The sequence below is a fragment of the Cavia porcellus genome, unplaced genomic scaffold (genome assembly GCF_034190915.1).
Source record: "Cavia porcellus strain 051 isolate PalLab524CR breed Dunkin Hartley unplaced genomic scaffold, mCavPor4.1 scaffold_6, whole genome shotgun sequence".
Lineage (NCBI taxonomy): Eukaryota > Metazoa > Chordata > Mammalia > Rodentia > Caviidae > Cavia > Cavia porcellus.
In genome coordinates this window covers 1,937,315-1,954,452 of record NW_026947489.1, presented here as the reverse complement: position 1 = coordinate 1,954,452, position 17,138 = coordinate 1,937,315, and the positions used below count along the sequence as shown (strand labels likewise).

The 17,138-nt window shown below is 45.8% G+C and overlaps 1 protein-coding gene across 3 annotated transcripts in view; it reads left to right on the top strand.

Annotated features, from left to right (window-relative positions):
* The window catches only part of Nipa1 (NIPA magnesium transporter 1), a 65,447-nt gene extending 55,305 nt beyond the window's left edge, over nucleotides 1-10,142 (top strand). For 2 of the 3 annotated variants that reach the window (XM_063249800.1, XM_063249802.1), the window contains 2 exons: nucleotides 144-304; nucleotides 4,024-9,127. In XM_063249800.1, the coding sequence (XP_063105870.1) occupies nucleotides 144-304; nucleotides 4,024-4,535 (673 nt within the window). In that variant the 3' untranslated portion in view covers nucleotides 4,536-9,127. Of the gene's footprint in view, nucleotides 1-143; nucleotides 305-4,023; nucleotides 9,128-9,224 lie in introns of those variants that run through there. The other variant, XM_063249801.1, reaches the window with a different exon arrangement.
* Nucleotides 10,143-17,138: the final 6,996 nt, after the last annotated feature.

Here is a 17,138-nt window from a genome sequence, read left to right as displayed (position 1 = left end):
GAAACATTACAAAGCCACAAACAATAAATGATAAACGGAGTATGACTATAAGGAGAATGAGTTTTCTAGATAATGTACGTGCAGTTAGAAACAGGGAAAATGGTTGGGTGTAAACTGAACTGATTTCTTCTGTTTAATTGAAGGTCCATTTTAGCTTCTTATCTCCTGAAGGAGAAGCTCAACATCTTGGGCAAATTGGGGTGCCTGCTGAGCTGCGCGGGTTCCGTTGTGCTGATCATCCACTCCCCAAAGTCTGAGAGTGTGACGACACAGGCTGAGCTGGAAGAGAAGCTGACCAACCCAGGTAACTCCGCGCTAGCGCTGCCCGAAGTGCAGGCTTCATGAGCCACACTGCAAGCCAGCCCTGTGTCCGCTGTCACCTGTCACCACAGGGCCGCCTTCTGTTGTTGGGCGGCTGTGTTTGCAAGTCAACCCCAGCTGTGCAAAGGCAGCTTCTGTCTGGTGATGTCCTGTGTGCACGGGTGCCCTAAGCACCTGGGAGCCCTGGTCGGCAGGAAGATGGTCAGCACCCAGCCTAGCCCTCCCACCTGCAGGGGCTTCCTTCATGGCTTTGGGTGCAGTGGCTCCTTCTTGAGCCCTACAGCTCCTCATGCCTAGGCATGCTTTCTCCCCGCAGAGACTGCCTGGGGCTTGGGACTCCGCTCTGCCTGGCTCCTCCAGCCCCTGCACTGCCTCAGTGTTTTCTGTCAGATCCCCTTCCCTGGGATTCTCCACTGCGGTGCTCATCCCCGGGACTACTGCCCAGCCCTTCCCCTCCCTGCAGCTCTTCCTGCAGACCTGCTGGCGAGGCTCCCATGGGCTCTGCTCCCTCTTCCCCTGCTCACCTGCTGATAGGAAATTCAGAGTGGAGACAAGGCTTTGTGTTTATGTGTATTTGACATAAAATAACTTCGAATTTTTGACAAGTGCTGTAAAAAAAAAGTACACTATTGCACCCACTTTAAAGAAAGATTTCCTGAGCTATGTCCACTCAGTCACCCTGTGCTCGTCACTCACAGTTTTGTCTAGATCCGCACACAACACTGTCTTTATACAGACGTCTCCGGGCCCCGGATCTGGGAGGCCCTTTTGTAATGATGAATGTCCTTTCATAATGATGAATGTAGAAGCGAACCACTGTAACTTTATACAGGAATCCATAGTGAAATTAGCCCAGATTATGCATCTCCCTGTGCTGTTTTATCTGTCATACTGAGCATTGTGATACTGACTTACTTCTAGAAGCCAAAATGTTCCAGTAATAGTAGCTAGGTGGGTACACAGACAGTGGAAAAGGCAGATCAAGAGGCTACTTTTGTTTGTTTTCTTTTTTGGCAGTGGTAGGAACTGGACTCAGAGACTTGTGCATGTGCCCTGAGCTGTAGCCCGTCCTTATCGTGCCCCTCTAATGCATGAAACAGATTTAAATACAGTATATAAGGGAGTAAGTACTTCCATGAGACTAGGATTTCACAGAGGTGAATAATTAGGGGGAAAGTGTAAAATGTTTCCTAAAGGGGTGATAATGAAACAATGCTTGAACACAAGTGGAAACCCTCACAGAGCTGCAGGCACCTGGCTGCCTGCTCTAATGTGTAAGAAACAGGCAGATTCCCTAGGTGTGCGTTTTCTTTCTGAGCCGCCCAGTTCTTACACAGACACGAGTCTGTGTCCCTGTGCCCACAGAGGCCCCTGCCCACTCCCTAGCTCGGCGGCCACTGACCATCTTTCCCTGCCGTTCGCAGCTGTTGTGGGTGCTAACCTTTCTGTGCCCCAGACATCTGCACCGGCTGGACGCCTGGGACCTCTGAGATGCGGTCCCTTCACAGAGGCTGCAGCTACTCCACACTCCTCCTCTGCTCCTCCTCCCAAGGCGGTGTCTGCTCAGGTGCATACAGGCTGCTTCTGATTATCTCTGTCTCCAACCCTGGACCCGCCCCACAGGCAGAGTGTTAGGTTTGCTTCCATCTCTGCTCTCCATGGCCCCTTCCTCAGTGTTACTTGTTTTTTTGAAGCTAGAACTTGAACTCATTAGCCCAGCCGTGGCCTTGCAGCCGTCCTCCTGCCGTGGCCTCCCACGTGCTGGGCCACGTCATGCTCGTCCTTTTCCCTGTTTGCAGTCGAGGCTCCCAGGAAACTGCCCCTTCACTGTCCTTCCTTGCAGCCTTCCTGAGTCCCCCCGGAGCGGGGCCCCATCGCTCCTTTTCCTCACCTCTCAACACCAGGCTGTAGCTGCCTGCTTGCTACTTTGCATGTCTGCTTTGATTTATCTGTCCACACCTGCTTGCTCTCTGTCCAGGTAGTACCTAGCCGTGGGAGGCCCAGTACCCTTTGTATGCTTTGAGTGGTCTGGGTGTGGTGCATATCCCTGTAATCCCAGCTCTGGGGAGGCTGAGGAAGTGGGATGGCCACAAGCTGGAGACCGGTGTGGGCTACATAGCAAACCCTGTCTCAAAAAGCAATTTCATCAAAATGCAACCTCTTCCTGTACAAATTTCAAAGCGATGGATAGAATGCCAGAGTTGCAAAATGAAGGAAAAGCAGCAGGGTGCTACCTTAGACATGATCAGGCTCAGCCGCAGAAGCAGGCAGGTGAGCCCAGCAGCTCCACCCCACACACGGAGCCAGCTGCAGACTGTTTCAGACGGGACCTTGCCATCAGCAGCAGACCCCTGCGATGGAGCAGAGTAATGTCCCCGCAGTTTACTAGGAAACTGCATTTCTTGAAAATTCAATGTATGGGAAATCCATACAAAATACTTTTTGTACATAAAATAGGTTCTAGGCTCTGATGACTGTAACCAGATTTTTCACTTACAAGACCAAGGAGATAGACAGAAGTCATAAGAACGGATAATTTACGGTTTGTGTAGCTCTGCAATGCCTCCGTCCATGGTATGCCACCTCCTCCACTGTAACAGGCATGGAAACTCCTGTTACGGTTTAAGATTCCCGTTGCATAGCCCATATGATCCACTCCAGCACCATCCACCTATCACAGCCATTCAGTAAGGGTCCGTGGGATTGACTGGAAAGTAAGAAAACCCATCTGGTAGCCAGGCGCAGCAGTACAGGCCTGTAATCCCACCACTCAAGAGGCTGAGGCAGGAGAATCACAGGTTCAAAACCAGCCTTAAAAAAAAAGGCTGAGGCAGAAGCCTCACTTAAGCCTTCGAGTTGATTGGCCTGGGCAGCATAACAAGATGCCATCTCCAAAAACAAACAACAAAATAACACAAAACAATTCACCTTATTTTTTTAAAGCTTTTTTTTTTTTTCTTAATCGGTACCGGGGATCGAACTCACGACCATGCACTTACAAGGCACTTACAGGTGCTTATGTTGCTGAGCTAAGTTCCCAGGCCCCTGAATAGCTTATTTTTAACAATAAATAAAATCTATGTTGATGTCTAGTATTTTTAGTATACAAATGGTATTAATAGAGGACCATATCAACATATAGGAGCTATGAAATTTTGGGGGTGTGTTTCACATTTTTATTGGGGGCCAGAGGGAAGGGGACTCTGTTCCTCCAAGCCATCCTGAGATTGTACCATGTTGGCATCATCTTGGAGGGGTAGAGGGTAGCTTTAGTTGTGGCCTGGTTGATCATGATGGCGCACTTGGTATAGGACTGTGTGGGAGGACACAATTGTCGTGAGACCCTGATGGTGAAGGACATAACCAGCGCTGACCCTAGGCATTCTTGGGAAAGTTATGAGTCTTGTTTCCTTGTGGCTGCCACAGCTTACAGCGATGTAATACCCACCCAGGGCCTTGCACAGTGGGTGTTTTATCTTTGAACTACATCCCCAGCCCCTGAACGTTATAATGGTGAATACAGCAATGGGAGTAATTTTTGTAGAACAGAATTGGTGGATCCAGTAAACTCGAGCCAGAGCCCTCAGAAGCACCCTCACTGTCTTAGGCACTGCCCTTCTGGACGGCACTGCCTTAGCTCTGCCCTTCTGGATGGTGGCCAGTGGGGGCAGCCTGGATCACCATGTGCCATCTGTCTTGCAGTGTTTGTGGGCTACCTGTGCATCGTACTCCTCATGTTACTGCTGCTCATCTTCTGGATTGCGCCAGCCCACGGACCCACCAACATCATGGTCTACATCAGCATCTGCTCCTTGCTGGGGAGTTTCACCGTGCCTTCCACGAAGGGCATCGGGCTGGCAGCCCAAGACATCTTGCACAACAACCCTTCCAGCCAGAGAGCCCTGTGCCTGTGCCTGGTACTGCTGGCTGTGCTGGGCTGCAGCATCATTGTCCAGTTCAGGTACATCAACAAGGCACTAGAATGCTTCGACTCGTCCGTGTTTGGGGCCATCTACTACGTGGTGTTCACCACACTGGTCCTGCTGGCATCGGCCATCCTCTTCCGCGAGTGGAGCAACGTGGGCCTGGTGGATTTCCTGGGCATGGCCTGTGGATTCACGACTGTCTCTGTGGGGATCGTCCTCATACAGGTGTTCAAAGAGTTCAATTTCAACCTTGGGGAGATGAACAAATCCAACATGAAAACAGACTAGGGTGCGGCCAGGGGTTGGGGGCTGGAGGAGCAGGCCTTGGAGGTGGCTGCTGGCCTTGACTGGATGTGAAGTAGCAGAGACCCTCAATCCCTGGTGCGACAGTATCTGTGTGCTCACGGGTGGCCTGGTGGACACGAGGAGCCTGGCTCGACACTGGACCGGACCCAGCCCTGAGCAGCCCAGATTCCCAGTGGTTGCCTGGGCGTCATCTCTCTGATGAGATGAATGTCATTCGCATTTCCATTGACCTGGAAGCTTTCATGACTGCTCTTTCCTTTTAAAATATTTTAACATGACCTAATCAGAAAAGAAAGGGGGCTCTTCCTGGTTAGTCTTTGCAGGAGAGCAAATGTTCTTAGATTACTCTGGAAACAGAAGAAATTGTCTTGAAATCGGGCTGTGTATAGTAATGTGACTGTAGTTGTGTTAGTTTGCATTAAGCATGTATAATATTCAGGAACCTCATTCAAAATAAGAGGCATATGTTGCATTCTTTTTAATCCTCTAACAAATTATCTTCTGCACTCACCCCAAGACATCTTAATAGCAGGTAGAGAAGAGTTAGTGAATGTGATGCAGTATTTCATTGGCAGGATGACTTCTCAGTAGCTCAACTCAATTCCAGTGCCTTTATCACTTGAAGTATTCACTTAATTTACAGTTACTATGTGTATGTTCTCTTAGATTAGAATAATGCCATTTCATTGGTTATCCATTTATATTTCAATGTTCAGATTACAAATATGTAAATCAGTTTAGAAATAGTAGCATAATCATCGGGAGATAGTCAAAACTAAACATACCTTAGAGCAAATGGACCTGTTCAGCATGTAGTTATTGTCTAATTAGAGACAGCTAATTAGCATGAGGTATTTTATTTTCATTCAAGCTGTGTACCTGGGACCCAGTATCAAATATATTTATAGGGTTTTTTTCAGCAAGCATTTGTCACTAGTTGGAAGAAATGAACTATTTAACTTGATAATAAGTTTACATGAGGGAATAACTGTTCAATAGCACATGTATTGAGAGTCCTTTAATACAACAAATTAAAGGACACAGATAGGCTTAAGATGAGTCTACAAATTACAACACACATAGTTTTCAGAGGAATATATATCAAAGACGCAAGTAACTAACCAGCCATCTCATTGTTTGAGATGTTATTTGAGAGTTCTGCAACCAATCTCTCATAAACATTTTGAGTATACACAAAGACAAGACAAAACAAAATGAAAGGCTGCCTAATATAAAAGAGCCGACCATTGTGGCAGGGTTTGAATCAAAAAGGCCATTCCTTCTTCGGTCTGTAGTACCCTTCCGTGTGTGCGAACCTGGGGCGAAGCAGGGAGTGACGCGGATAAGCCGAGCAGTGTGAGCTCCACCAGCATGCTCCGTGCAGACGGAGTCTGCCCCAGCGAGACGGGGCTGTGTACAGCAGAGCGGCGAACGTGAAATTTAATAATAATTAAACTTATTCACTCAGGAAAAAAATACGCTTTTCTAGGCAAAAACATTTCTAGAATAAACATTCAAGGAGTAGTTCTCTCAAGTATGGAACAAAGAAGCTAAATTAAAAAAAAAAACTAGCTTAACATAAAGCCACAAAATACTTGTAGGAATTAAAAATACAATAATCTTGGTTAGGATTTTTGAAAAGCAGCAGTGAAATTATTTAAAGTTAAAACGTTATTTATGGAGTGCTCAGAACGATTATTTCTGTTTTTATCAGCTCTTGAAGGTTTTTTGTTTAATCGGCATTCTTAGGAATGCAGGCCTTAATTTACTGAACTCTGAATATAAGTGAAAGCGTTATGTAGCAGGATCAGCACACAAAAACCGTTCCTCAGGTAAGGAGCTTGAAAAGAACATGTGCAGCTGCACAGCACGAGAAGAGAGTCCGTAATGTAGAAGCCATGTTTATTTTGCCGTCACCTGCACGCGAAGCAAGTTTAAATGCATCTGTTAGTTAGTGTCCTTTGTTAGACCGAGGCTCTTCAGAGGTGACAGTTCCTGGATGCTCTTCCTGTGGTGGTTTTAAGAGTAAAGCAGAAGGCCAGTGTTCACGTCCCTCTCTTAGAGGTGTCCGCCTGGAGCAGTCCACTTCTCTCCAGTTTCTGTCCGTTGAGCAGATGCCCTAGTGGAACAGTTTGTGTTGCTTTCAAGTGTGCGACAGTGCCCTCCGAGTAGCTGAACTGACCGGTGTCTAATGATCTGATTTTCAAGTTGAACACAGGAAATATATTCAGGTTTAATATGATTTACTTTACAAATTCATTTTCTTACAACTCATTTGCAAATACAAAGAAAGAAAGTGCCCTGAAGTGAGCTTTAAGGGAGGGCCATTTGGAGCTGAGTCTTTGATTAGTCCTTCAAAGGTAAACACAAAGCCTTTTCATTATATAATACTTTGGGTTTTATCTCTGATAAAACTCAGGAAAAGCTGGACACAGTGGCGCATGCCTGTAATGCTGGCACTGGGGGAGACTGAGCCTGGAGGATTGTGAATTCAAGCCCGACCTGGGCAACTTAGTGATTTAGCAAGAGCCTGTCTCAAATTTTAAAAAGTTTGAAAAAGGCTGGGGATGTAGCTTAGTGAGACTCTAGATTTAATCCCCAGTACTGGGGGAGTAACCCACCTCACACAACACAAAAACAACTAAGTGAAAAGACTTAGTTTGCAAATGTACTTGTTTGGAAGTCCTATTAAAATCAAAGTTTTTTAAAATAAAAATTTGCAAACTTCTCTCTCTTTTTTTGACACAAGGTCTCGCTATATAGTCCACACTGGCCTTGAACTTAATTTCCTAGCCCAGGCTGGCCTCAAACTCATGGTGACTCTCCTGCTTCCCTCCCAAGTGCTTGGATTATAGGCACGCACCACTGTGCCTGGAACAGAATTACTCTTGGTAGATACTTGAAGAGGCCATTTTTCTTGTCTCCTACTTAAGTGCTGTCCTGTTTATTTCATCTAATTCTTTGCATTTGGAAAGATTGTTTCCCATTCTGCTTATTGATCAAGTGCAGGCCCATTTAAGGATTCTAACCCAACCCAACCCCGGGGGCATTTTCTCTCATCGTGTCCTCTCTTGGAGGCTCTGCACAGGAGGGCAGTGTTGCCCAGGTTGGGCCCTTGGGGAGCAATCTGGTTTTCTGGTGGCCTTGCTCATTACTCAGTTGTCACCACAGTGACATTCCTGTTTGGGTGTTCCTGCAATGTACTTCACTGCTCTCTGCTCAGCAATAAAAAACATTCCTTCAGTCCTGCCTAGGAAGCCAGTTTATTCACTCAGTTTTATTTCCAGAGTTAGTCCTAACAGTGACATGTTGGTCTTTGCTCTTCCCTGGGTTTTGTCTCTGTTTTCTTATAGAAGGGAACACTGTTCAAAGGTGCAGTCACTGTTCCTCTTCTTTTTTTCTAGAAAGCTCAGCTCTTGGTAAATATTTTGCTCAGCTCTCAGAAGTCAGTTTGTAAAGTGTTCAGATGCAGTCTCTGGGGTGGAAGAATGCTCAGTCTGTGAGACAGGCGTCACTGAGCACGGGCTGTTGCCCGGCTATGCGACTGTTGCTGTCGTTTTGGGGTTGAGGCCGGGGCTGGTGCCTGCTGGGCGAGCCGTCTGCTGTTGAGCTGTACTCTTAGCTGTAAACCAAGATTTACTCTGGCATTGCTTGTTGGTTTGTTTTGTTTTGAGGTGCTGGAGCTCAAATGCAGGGCCTCAACCATGCTAAGCAAGTGTGCTTCTACCACTGAGCTGCATCCCCAGCCCCTGCTGCTAACTCCTGTCAGGAGATGACACCTCTCTTTCCCAACTGCTCCACCCATGTAGAAGAGTGGAGAGGATATTCCAGTGGCCTGCAGAGCCCTTGGCGTTCTCTGATGCCCACAGAACCTGTTTCAGCTTCCCATGACCCAGTAGGACACTAGAAAAAGGAGAGCACTTTGACTGATGGTTAGCTCCTTGGACGGAGCTGCTGTCCTAGGGCATCAGGCAGCACGGAGGTTGCACACCCTTCCAGCAGGAATGGACGGGCTCTAGTGTTCTTCTTTCTCAGGGACCCAAATGTATCAGTTCACTGTCGACCTTACTTCCAAGGACGCGTCCTTGTTTCTGTTTTGTGTGTTTTACTGATAATCATATTTTGTTAACTTGTGTTGGCGAGAAAAAAGACCAGTTGGCACACCGTCACATCACAAGGCAGTTTACCACATAAATACCTCAATTTTTTGTATTTCTTATTTGCATTTCACAGCTGTTACTGGTGATGAGTTTTAAGGGTCTGTCGTTTGATCATAGGTGACTTCACATCTGGCCAGATTCTTGTACCTCTACTGTATACTTGAAAAGATTAAGAATTATAGGAACAGGAATGAGAATTTGGCCCATGCCACTACTTGTTTATTTTCATATGCATTTCTCATATGCTGTTAAATGTAACAAAATAATTATATTTTAAGAAAATGTAACCTTTGTTACATCAAAATATATTGTCTGATAAAAGACTTGATATTCAGTAGAGCAGTGATCATGTAAATAAACCTGTATTTCACATGTACCCAAAGTGATTAAAAAAGCGGAGCCTAAGGCCTAGAACTAAGGAGGAGTTATTTCTTTTCTCTGTTTTTCCCTGAATTGTGCAAATATGGGTGAGTTGCTTAACCTTTCTGTGCCTCGTTTTTTCTACCTCTAGAGTGTTGGGATGGCTCTCCAGATTCACGGTTTCCGTGCCGTTTAGCACTTGGCAGAGCTCAGGGGGCCTTGGTGAGAGCGGCGTGGTGGAACTCGGCTCGCGCTGACCATGCAGTCTGCCCTGGACGGAGCCCGGGGGCACAGGGCCGTGGGCACGAAGCAGTGAAAGGTCACGTGACTCCTTGAAGCTGTAATTTCCCCTTGTGTGTTTTAAAAAGGATTTTGTATATTCTGTTGTAAAATGTGGAGATTAAATTGGGACACTAGACACTGCCCTGAGTGGTCACATCCTAAAGGTGTGACAAGCTCCTCTTGCCATCCCGCTGAGGTCTGAATTCTGCAGGTTAGATGACTGATGAATTCTGTCCCCGAGATTGTAATGAGTAGTGCTGAACTTCCTCCTTGAAGCAGCTTCAGCTAGACGATGAACTCTGACATCAGTGACTGTCAGGAGCTCCTGACCACTTGTGCCAAAGGGCCATGTTGGAAACTTTGGAGTATTTCTTTTGTTAGAATATAATCATTTGCTCCCCACCCCCACTCAGTGGTTTTGCATTTTACAAAATTTAGCAGTGTTGTTTTTCAGTAGTATTCCTGAATGTTTTACCTTTTTAAGTGATAGCTATTATTTCCTTGTGAAATGGAATAGGATCATGAAGACAGAAGGCTAGATAAAAAATGTCAAGTGTCGATATTGGTTGCATACAATTTTTCCATGTCAGTGCATCAGAGGAGTTTCTGATTAACACACATCACTCACCCATCAGTGGCTAAGACTTGCTTATATTTTGCTTTATAGAAGTAGTCATGGCATGATGTACTTGCCTTATGTAAATACAAAAGGCTATTTATTAAGTTTTCCAATAATATTTATTAATCTGTATAAGTTTTAAAATAAAATAACTTATTTCTAGCTGAACACTTGTTGGTGTTTCCCTTTGCTTGAAATTCCTTTGTAGTCTCAGGTTCCAGATCATCCCAGTTCTTCACATTTTCTCACTGTTGTCAGCCTGTATATCGGTCTTGGGGGTAAATCCCTGGTGTGTGAAGAAATTCATTATTCTGTGACAATCTCCTGAATCACCGAGATGACGATATTACAGAAAACTAGCTCGGTTTCAAAGCCTTTACATATTTTTGAGTTACATAATATTTATTATTTTATATTTTAAGCCCATAGAAATTGAAGAGAACCATATACCTATAATCCTGGCACTCTGGGAGGCCGAGGCAGGTAGATCACACGCTTGAGCCCAGGCTGAGCATTTATGTTGGTTAAGAGGCTGTCTCAAAAAGGAGGAGGAAGCTAGTGGTGGCACATGCTTGTAATCCTGGCACTTGGGAGGTTGAGGCAGGAGAGTGTTTGCAAGATTTAGATTAGCCTGGGCTACAAAGTGAGTTCAAGGCCAGCCTGAACTGCATAGCAAGATCCTGCCTCAAAAAGTCCCCTCACAAATGGAGGGGGACCTGAAGATGTAGCCCTAGACTCAATCCCCAGTACCAAGGAAAAAATTTAGAAATTTGTGACACATTTTAGTATACCAGGCATCATCAGAAGTCTTATCATTAACCTGTAAGTGTTTTTGTTCTTGTTAATTTTTGGTGCTGGAAGTGAACCCAGAGCTTGGACCACACTGAGCACACACTTCAGCATGGAGCCATACCATCCATGGCCACAGTTATTCCATGAAATGAGAAAAACATTTTCAGCAAAAAAGATTCTTTTCTTAGGTGTGATCCAAAGAGATTTAATGCACACATTTTAAAATCCTTTCTCATCTGGAATATTTCTTAAATTTTCTTAGCAAAAACTGTATCTTCATATATATAACTTTTTTTGACACAGGTTCTCTCTATGCAGTTCAGGCAGGCTTTGAGCTCACTTTGTAGCCCAGGTTGGTCTCAAACTGCAACAATCCTCCTGCCTCAGCATCCCGAGTGCTGGGATTACAGGTGTGAGCCACCATGCCCAGCTGTAATATTTTAACATCCTTTTTTTGTCTATTTATGTTCCCTTCTGCCTTGTTTTTTCCTTATTTTACATTCTGAAACAATACCAAAATGACTGTTTCTTCTGTGCTTTCTTTAGTGTTTTATTATCAGACAGAGATTAATTCTTTTTTAAAAATTAAGTTTATTGGTACATTTTAGGTATCCATAATGATTACATTTATTATAGGGAATTTGTACCTGTACATGATATAACTTGGATTTTATTTTGTTTTTTGAGGCAGGGTCTCACTATGTAGCTCAGCTGGGCTTGAACTCACAGTGATCCACCTGCCTCAGCCTAGTGAGTGCCGGATTACAGGTGTGCATTAATTTCTTTTTTGTATTCTTTGTATATAGAGTCACACGTTAACTGGAGTTTTACTATTTTTTTCCTTCCCTTGTGCTGGGGATCCATCTGGGGCCTTTGCACTGTGCTGCATCCCCAGTCATTGTTGTACTTTGTATTGCGAGGTGTGTCTGTCTAAATTTCTGCGCTGCCCCGCTGGGCTCTAGATAGCCGTCCTCTTCCTGCAGCCTCTGGCTGCTGGTATTACGGGCCGAACCTGGCTCCCAGTCCTTTTGGTAGCTCCTACTGTAAGTCATGGTCTTGTTCAATCACTAAGTGGCCCAGGCGGGGTTTCACCTTCCCTCCTGCCTGAATTTTACTCTGAACAATTTCACTTTTTAATAAAGACCCAGGAAGAAAGTGGTCTCACAATGCAGTTCAGGCTGAACTCACAGCAATTCTACTTCAGCCTCCTGAATGCTGGATTACAGGCATTCCCCCAGTGCCTGGCTTGGGTTATTTTTTTATATAGCAATACTTTATAAAAATAGATTTGTAAAAGGCTCAGAGGTTATCTTTTCAATAGAAATTAAAAACCCAAGAGTACATTTATATGGACATTTCAGTATGTTACTTACAAATGACTTTGTTGTTGTTGTTTTTTTTCAATTTTTTTTTTTTTGTCTTTTTCATTTTTATCGGTAGCGGGGATCAAACTCACGGCCGCCTGCTTGCAAGTCAGGTACTTATGCCGCTGAGCTAAATCCCCAGCCCTGTTGTTGTTGTTTTGAGATGGGTTCAGCCTTGTGGTTTACCCAGCCTTGAATTACGTAGCCAGGCTGGCCTTGAACTCACAGGGGTCCTCTTGCCTGAGCCCCTGAGTGCTGGAATTACAGGAGTGCACACCATGGGTGGCTCAACAAGGTTTTTAGCTGGAGGACAGGGACAAAGTCAAGAAGCAGCCATACATATCTAGGGACTTGTATCTGTATTAGCACTTTTTTTTTTTTTTTTTTGGTCTTTTTCGTTTTTTTATTGGTACCAGGGATCGAACTCACGACTGCCTGCTTGCAAGGCAGGCGCTTATGCCGTTGAGCTAAATTCCCAGCCCTGTATTAGCATTTCAAAGACGAGATTAATTTTAGTGGAGGCATTAGAAGAGCTGAAGTAGAACTGAACCACGGTGACAGAGTGGACCGGAGCAGAGAGGGAAGGTCAGACGAGCTTGCCTGGTTATAAAGCTGCCTCTTTTTTTTTCCAGTACTGCTGGTTGAACCCAGATCCTTCCTCAACACTTTGTGTTTTGAAACAGGGTCCAGCTGAGATGCCCAGGTGGGGCTGAGCTTGTAATCCTCCTGCATCAGCCTCCGAGTGCTAGGACCACAGGTGTGCATCACTGGGGTCTGGCTGATGTCGCATCTTCTCATGTTTAGTGAAGATATCTTCTCTTCCCGCTGAAGCAGGTTTGTTCTAACAAGATACCACAAATTGTGGCTACCAGAAGCACACATTTGTTATCTTCTAGCTCTGGAGGTCAGAACCCCAACGTTTCTGGCCCATTAAGCTATTTCTGCCCTCCTTACCTTCTCTATTGTTAAGCAACCGTTAATCTGCAATCACTATCCATTAGCTTCCATTTCTCAGACTTTTACATAAATGAAATTATATAAATCATTAGTATACATGCTTTGTGTTTGGCTTCTGTCACTTAAAATTATTTTGAGATTCAGCTGTGCTGTGTGTATCCACCACGCATTCCACTTTTGTTTGTTTTGTTTTCTGAGACAGGGTTGCACTATGTACAGTAACTCAAGCTGACCTCGAACTCACTGTATCTTAGGCTGGCCTTGAACTCGTGGTGCCACACACCTACCTCTCCACTTTATTCTTCAGCGGTGTTCTATTACACGGGTGTTCCAACACCAACCGTCTGTTCAGGCACTCTTAGATATCTGGCTTGCTTCCAGTTTTTTGGCTATTGCAAAGAGCTGCTGTGGAGCGTTCACTTACTAATGTTTTTGTGTTTATGTGCTTTCATTTCTCTTAAGTACTTGGGAGAACTCTCAGGTGATATGACTGGAGTATGTTTTAACTTTTTAAGGAACTACAGGCCTGTTTTCCAAGGAAGTTATGTCATTTTATAACTCCATCAGTAGTGCATGAGAAAAAATTCAAGTTTTAAGAGTTTGAAAGTATCTAGTGGTCACTGCATGAATAGTCGTGGTGTGAAAAATCATGTGCTGGAGAAATGACTTGGTTATTTAAGGAGCCTACATGATATTAAGAAGGGATATACGTACAGTAATACCTTGGTTCATGAATGCTTCTGTTTGCAAACAGTTCAATTCTCAAACAAAAGCTGTTCAAATTTTGCTTGTGTTCACAAATTCCCATCAGGTGACAAACACACCTGTGGCCACTTTCCCCAAAATCATAAAACAAGTCAAGCTTGTGAACTGAGGTACCACTATCTAACCAGTTGGTCTAAACACATATACAAAGCATTGCACAGTGTGATAGTGTCAGCTCAGAGGTCAGATAATGAACGTGAGAGTCTATGATAATGAGACGGTGCGTTAAAGGTGCAGGGTTCTAGCCAGGATGATCAGGACCCTGCATAAAAGAGCTGTAAGTAAATTCATTAGTTAGGTTTTAACTTCAATTCTAAGCATCATTGTTCATCTGAAGCACTGTTTTCACTGTGGTCTGCCCCCAAGGTGTCTGCTGGCCTCTTCATCAGTTTCAGTTATTGCTGCCTGCCATCATTTATTTCTCATGCACCTTTGGGTCAGTGGGCAGCTCTACTGACTTATACCACATCAGCCCAATCCTTGCAAGATCCCAGTTTTGGGCCAGCCAGCCAGCTGTAAGGAGGGCAGCCTTGCTCCTGACCTCACCACACAGGTCCACTTTTCCTGGCTGCATCTCATCATGGTTTAGGCTGAGAACTGCCAGGAGTTATTGATCATGCTCATTCCAAGGGCAATGCAGATTCAAAGTATGGAGCAGAAGTGATGTCACTGCAGGATGTGTGGGTGTGGACGGAAGATCAGATCCAGTCTGCATTTACCCACTACATCCTCGAAGACCACCCTGGCATCATGTGTCAATGTTTAATGTTACTTCTTATCTGACAATATCTTCTGACTAGAATTTGGCTAAGACCAAAGTAAGCAAAAGAGGTCTGTCCTCTGATCCAGTTCTAAGATGCATGGTTGTCTGGTGACCAACCTCACAGCAGGGTAAGTTTTAGTTTTTAAATTTTGTTTATTGGGTTTGTTTGTTTTGAGACACAGTCTGTGTAGTCCAGGCACACCTCGAACTTGCAGCTATCCTCCTGCCTCAGCCTCCAGAGTGATGACGGGATTACAGGCATGGGCCACCAGCCCTGGCTTCCAGATTGAAATTTTAAATTAGTAGCTGCACAGTGACCTGTACTAAAAGCACAGTTGTGTATGCAGTCTGAAATACAAAAGGCAAGAGTGTGAAACAGGGCAGCTACATTTCCTGCCCATCCTTCCTCCCTATGTTGGGATACTGGGAATAGAACCCGGGGTCTGGTGCTAAAACAAGTGCTTTGCCATTATGCTACATTCTTAGATCTTTAAAAAAATTTTGTTTTCGGGGCTGGAGGTTTAGCTCAGCGGCATAAGCACCTGCCTTGGAAGCAGGCAGTTGTGAGTTCGATCCCCGGTACCGATAAAAAGGAAACTCCGGCGCTTATGCCGCTGAGCTAAATCCCCAGCCCGACCTTTAAAAATTTTTTAAAAATATTTTGAGACAGGCCTTACTAAATTTCCCTGGCTGTACTGTAATTTTTTTTTTTTTTTTTTTTTTTTTTACAGTTCTAGGTTCCAGTCAATATGCCTCCCAGCTGTAGACATGGTTTAAATTGCTAAATTGGGCAAGCTGTGCTCAAACTTGTGATCTTCCTGCCTCAGCCTCTCAGAATGCTGCTAGGATCACAGGCTTAAACTACCACTTGTGAATTTGGTATTCCCTTGCCACAGGTTCCCTAGTCCACAGCTGTAAATAGAGACAGCTAGGATTACAGGTGTATGCCATCATGCCTAAGTATTTTGTTTGAGCAAGCATAGAATTCAGGTAAGGGAGATCGTCATCACAGATGGTTTGTTGTGTTTTTGTGTTATGTCACATCCCAATACCATATCCAAGAGACCTGGAATGAAGGCATCATTGATTTCCAGCAGTCTAATGCCTACTAAGTGCTCTTCCCTACTTATGAATGAAGTTGTCTGTCTTGGAGGAAATGGGTGCGTATGTGATCCTGGGAATTTCTCCATTGCAGAGGGCGGCTAGGAGATAGTCTAACAGTGGTTTTCCTACTCATCTCCTAAAAATAATTCAGCTGTTGTTGGAGCCGTTGAAGCTGAATACCCGTGCAGGGCTGTGGCGTGACTCGGGCATGGCAGAACTGAGAACGAGGAGACCTCAGGGGGCAAGAGAGGAGACCTCAGGGGGCAAGATAGGCCCCAGCTGAGGCCACCTAGAGACTTCCGGGATAGTTTTCCTTAATTAGCATCGTCTGTTGCTCTGAGGGGTCCTTGAACCCCTCCCGAGATCCTGTTCAGGTTTCCTGGGTTTTCCACTCAACTCCTAGCTTGTTCTGATTAAATACAGGCTGCAAGGATATAATCCTTGCAGTGGACTTTAGTCCTCCTGGAGCCCTAAAAATCATGCCATGTGCTTGTCTCATTCCTTTGGGCACCTGTCTGGGGAATTGGGGATCTAGGCACAGACCCTAACAGGCTGTTACCAGACTGGCTTTTCCTAAATCGCCAACTTGGACACAAGTTTGGTTTTTGTTGTTTTCAGTATTAGAGTGAAACTCGGGGTAACGCTACCACTAAGCTACAGTCCTAGATGGGGTCTCGCTAAATGGCCCAAGCTGGTCTCCATCATTCTGACTCCGCCTCCCCTGAAGCTGGGGTTAGTGGTGTATGCCACCAGTCGGCTGGCCTACCCACTTCCCCGGACCCTGAGTTGGGTATGCAACACCCCTACATCTCAGCCAGCTCCCCGTGCAATGCAGCTTCAAGTCGAGAGCTCCCCTAGGGCTTCCCTTTTTTTTTTTTTTTTTGTCTTTTTCTTTTTTATCGGTACCAGGGATCGAACTCACAACTGCCTGCTTGCAAGGCAGGTGCTTATGCCGCTGAGCTAAATCCCCAGCCCCTGGGCTTCCCATTTTAAGCAAGTCCTGCGTAAGACTCGATTCTGATCCCGAATCCGGCAACCGGCCGGAGACAAACATCGCCAGCTGCCCCGCTGGCTTCGGGGACCCAGCCCTCAGGACCTCACGCGAAAGAACCGGAAGCGGCGCGCGCCGGGGGCGGGGCCTGGCGGGCCGCCCGGCGCGCAGCGGCTTGCGTCATCCGGTCGCGCCCAGTCTCCGGGCGTCGTACGGGTCCCGGCAGTGGCGGCCGGAGGTCTTCCGGGAAGGCTCGTCTCGGCGCGCCCATGGCGGTGTGCCCGGCAGCGGCCCCGAATGCTGGCTCTTCCCGCTGGACGGCGAAGAAGGCGGCGGCCCCGCGAGCGCAGGCTGGCGCAGCCCGAGTGGGGGTGTGAGTCGCGGCCTGCGGCGGGCGAGACCGGCTCTCACTTCGGCCCGGAAGGGCC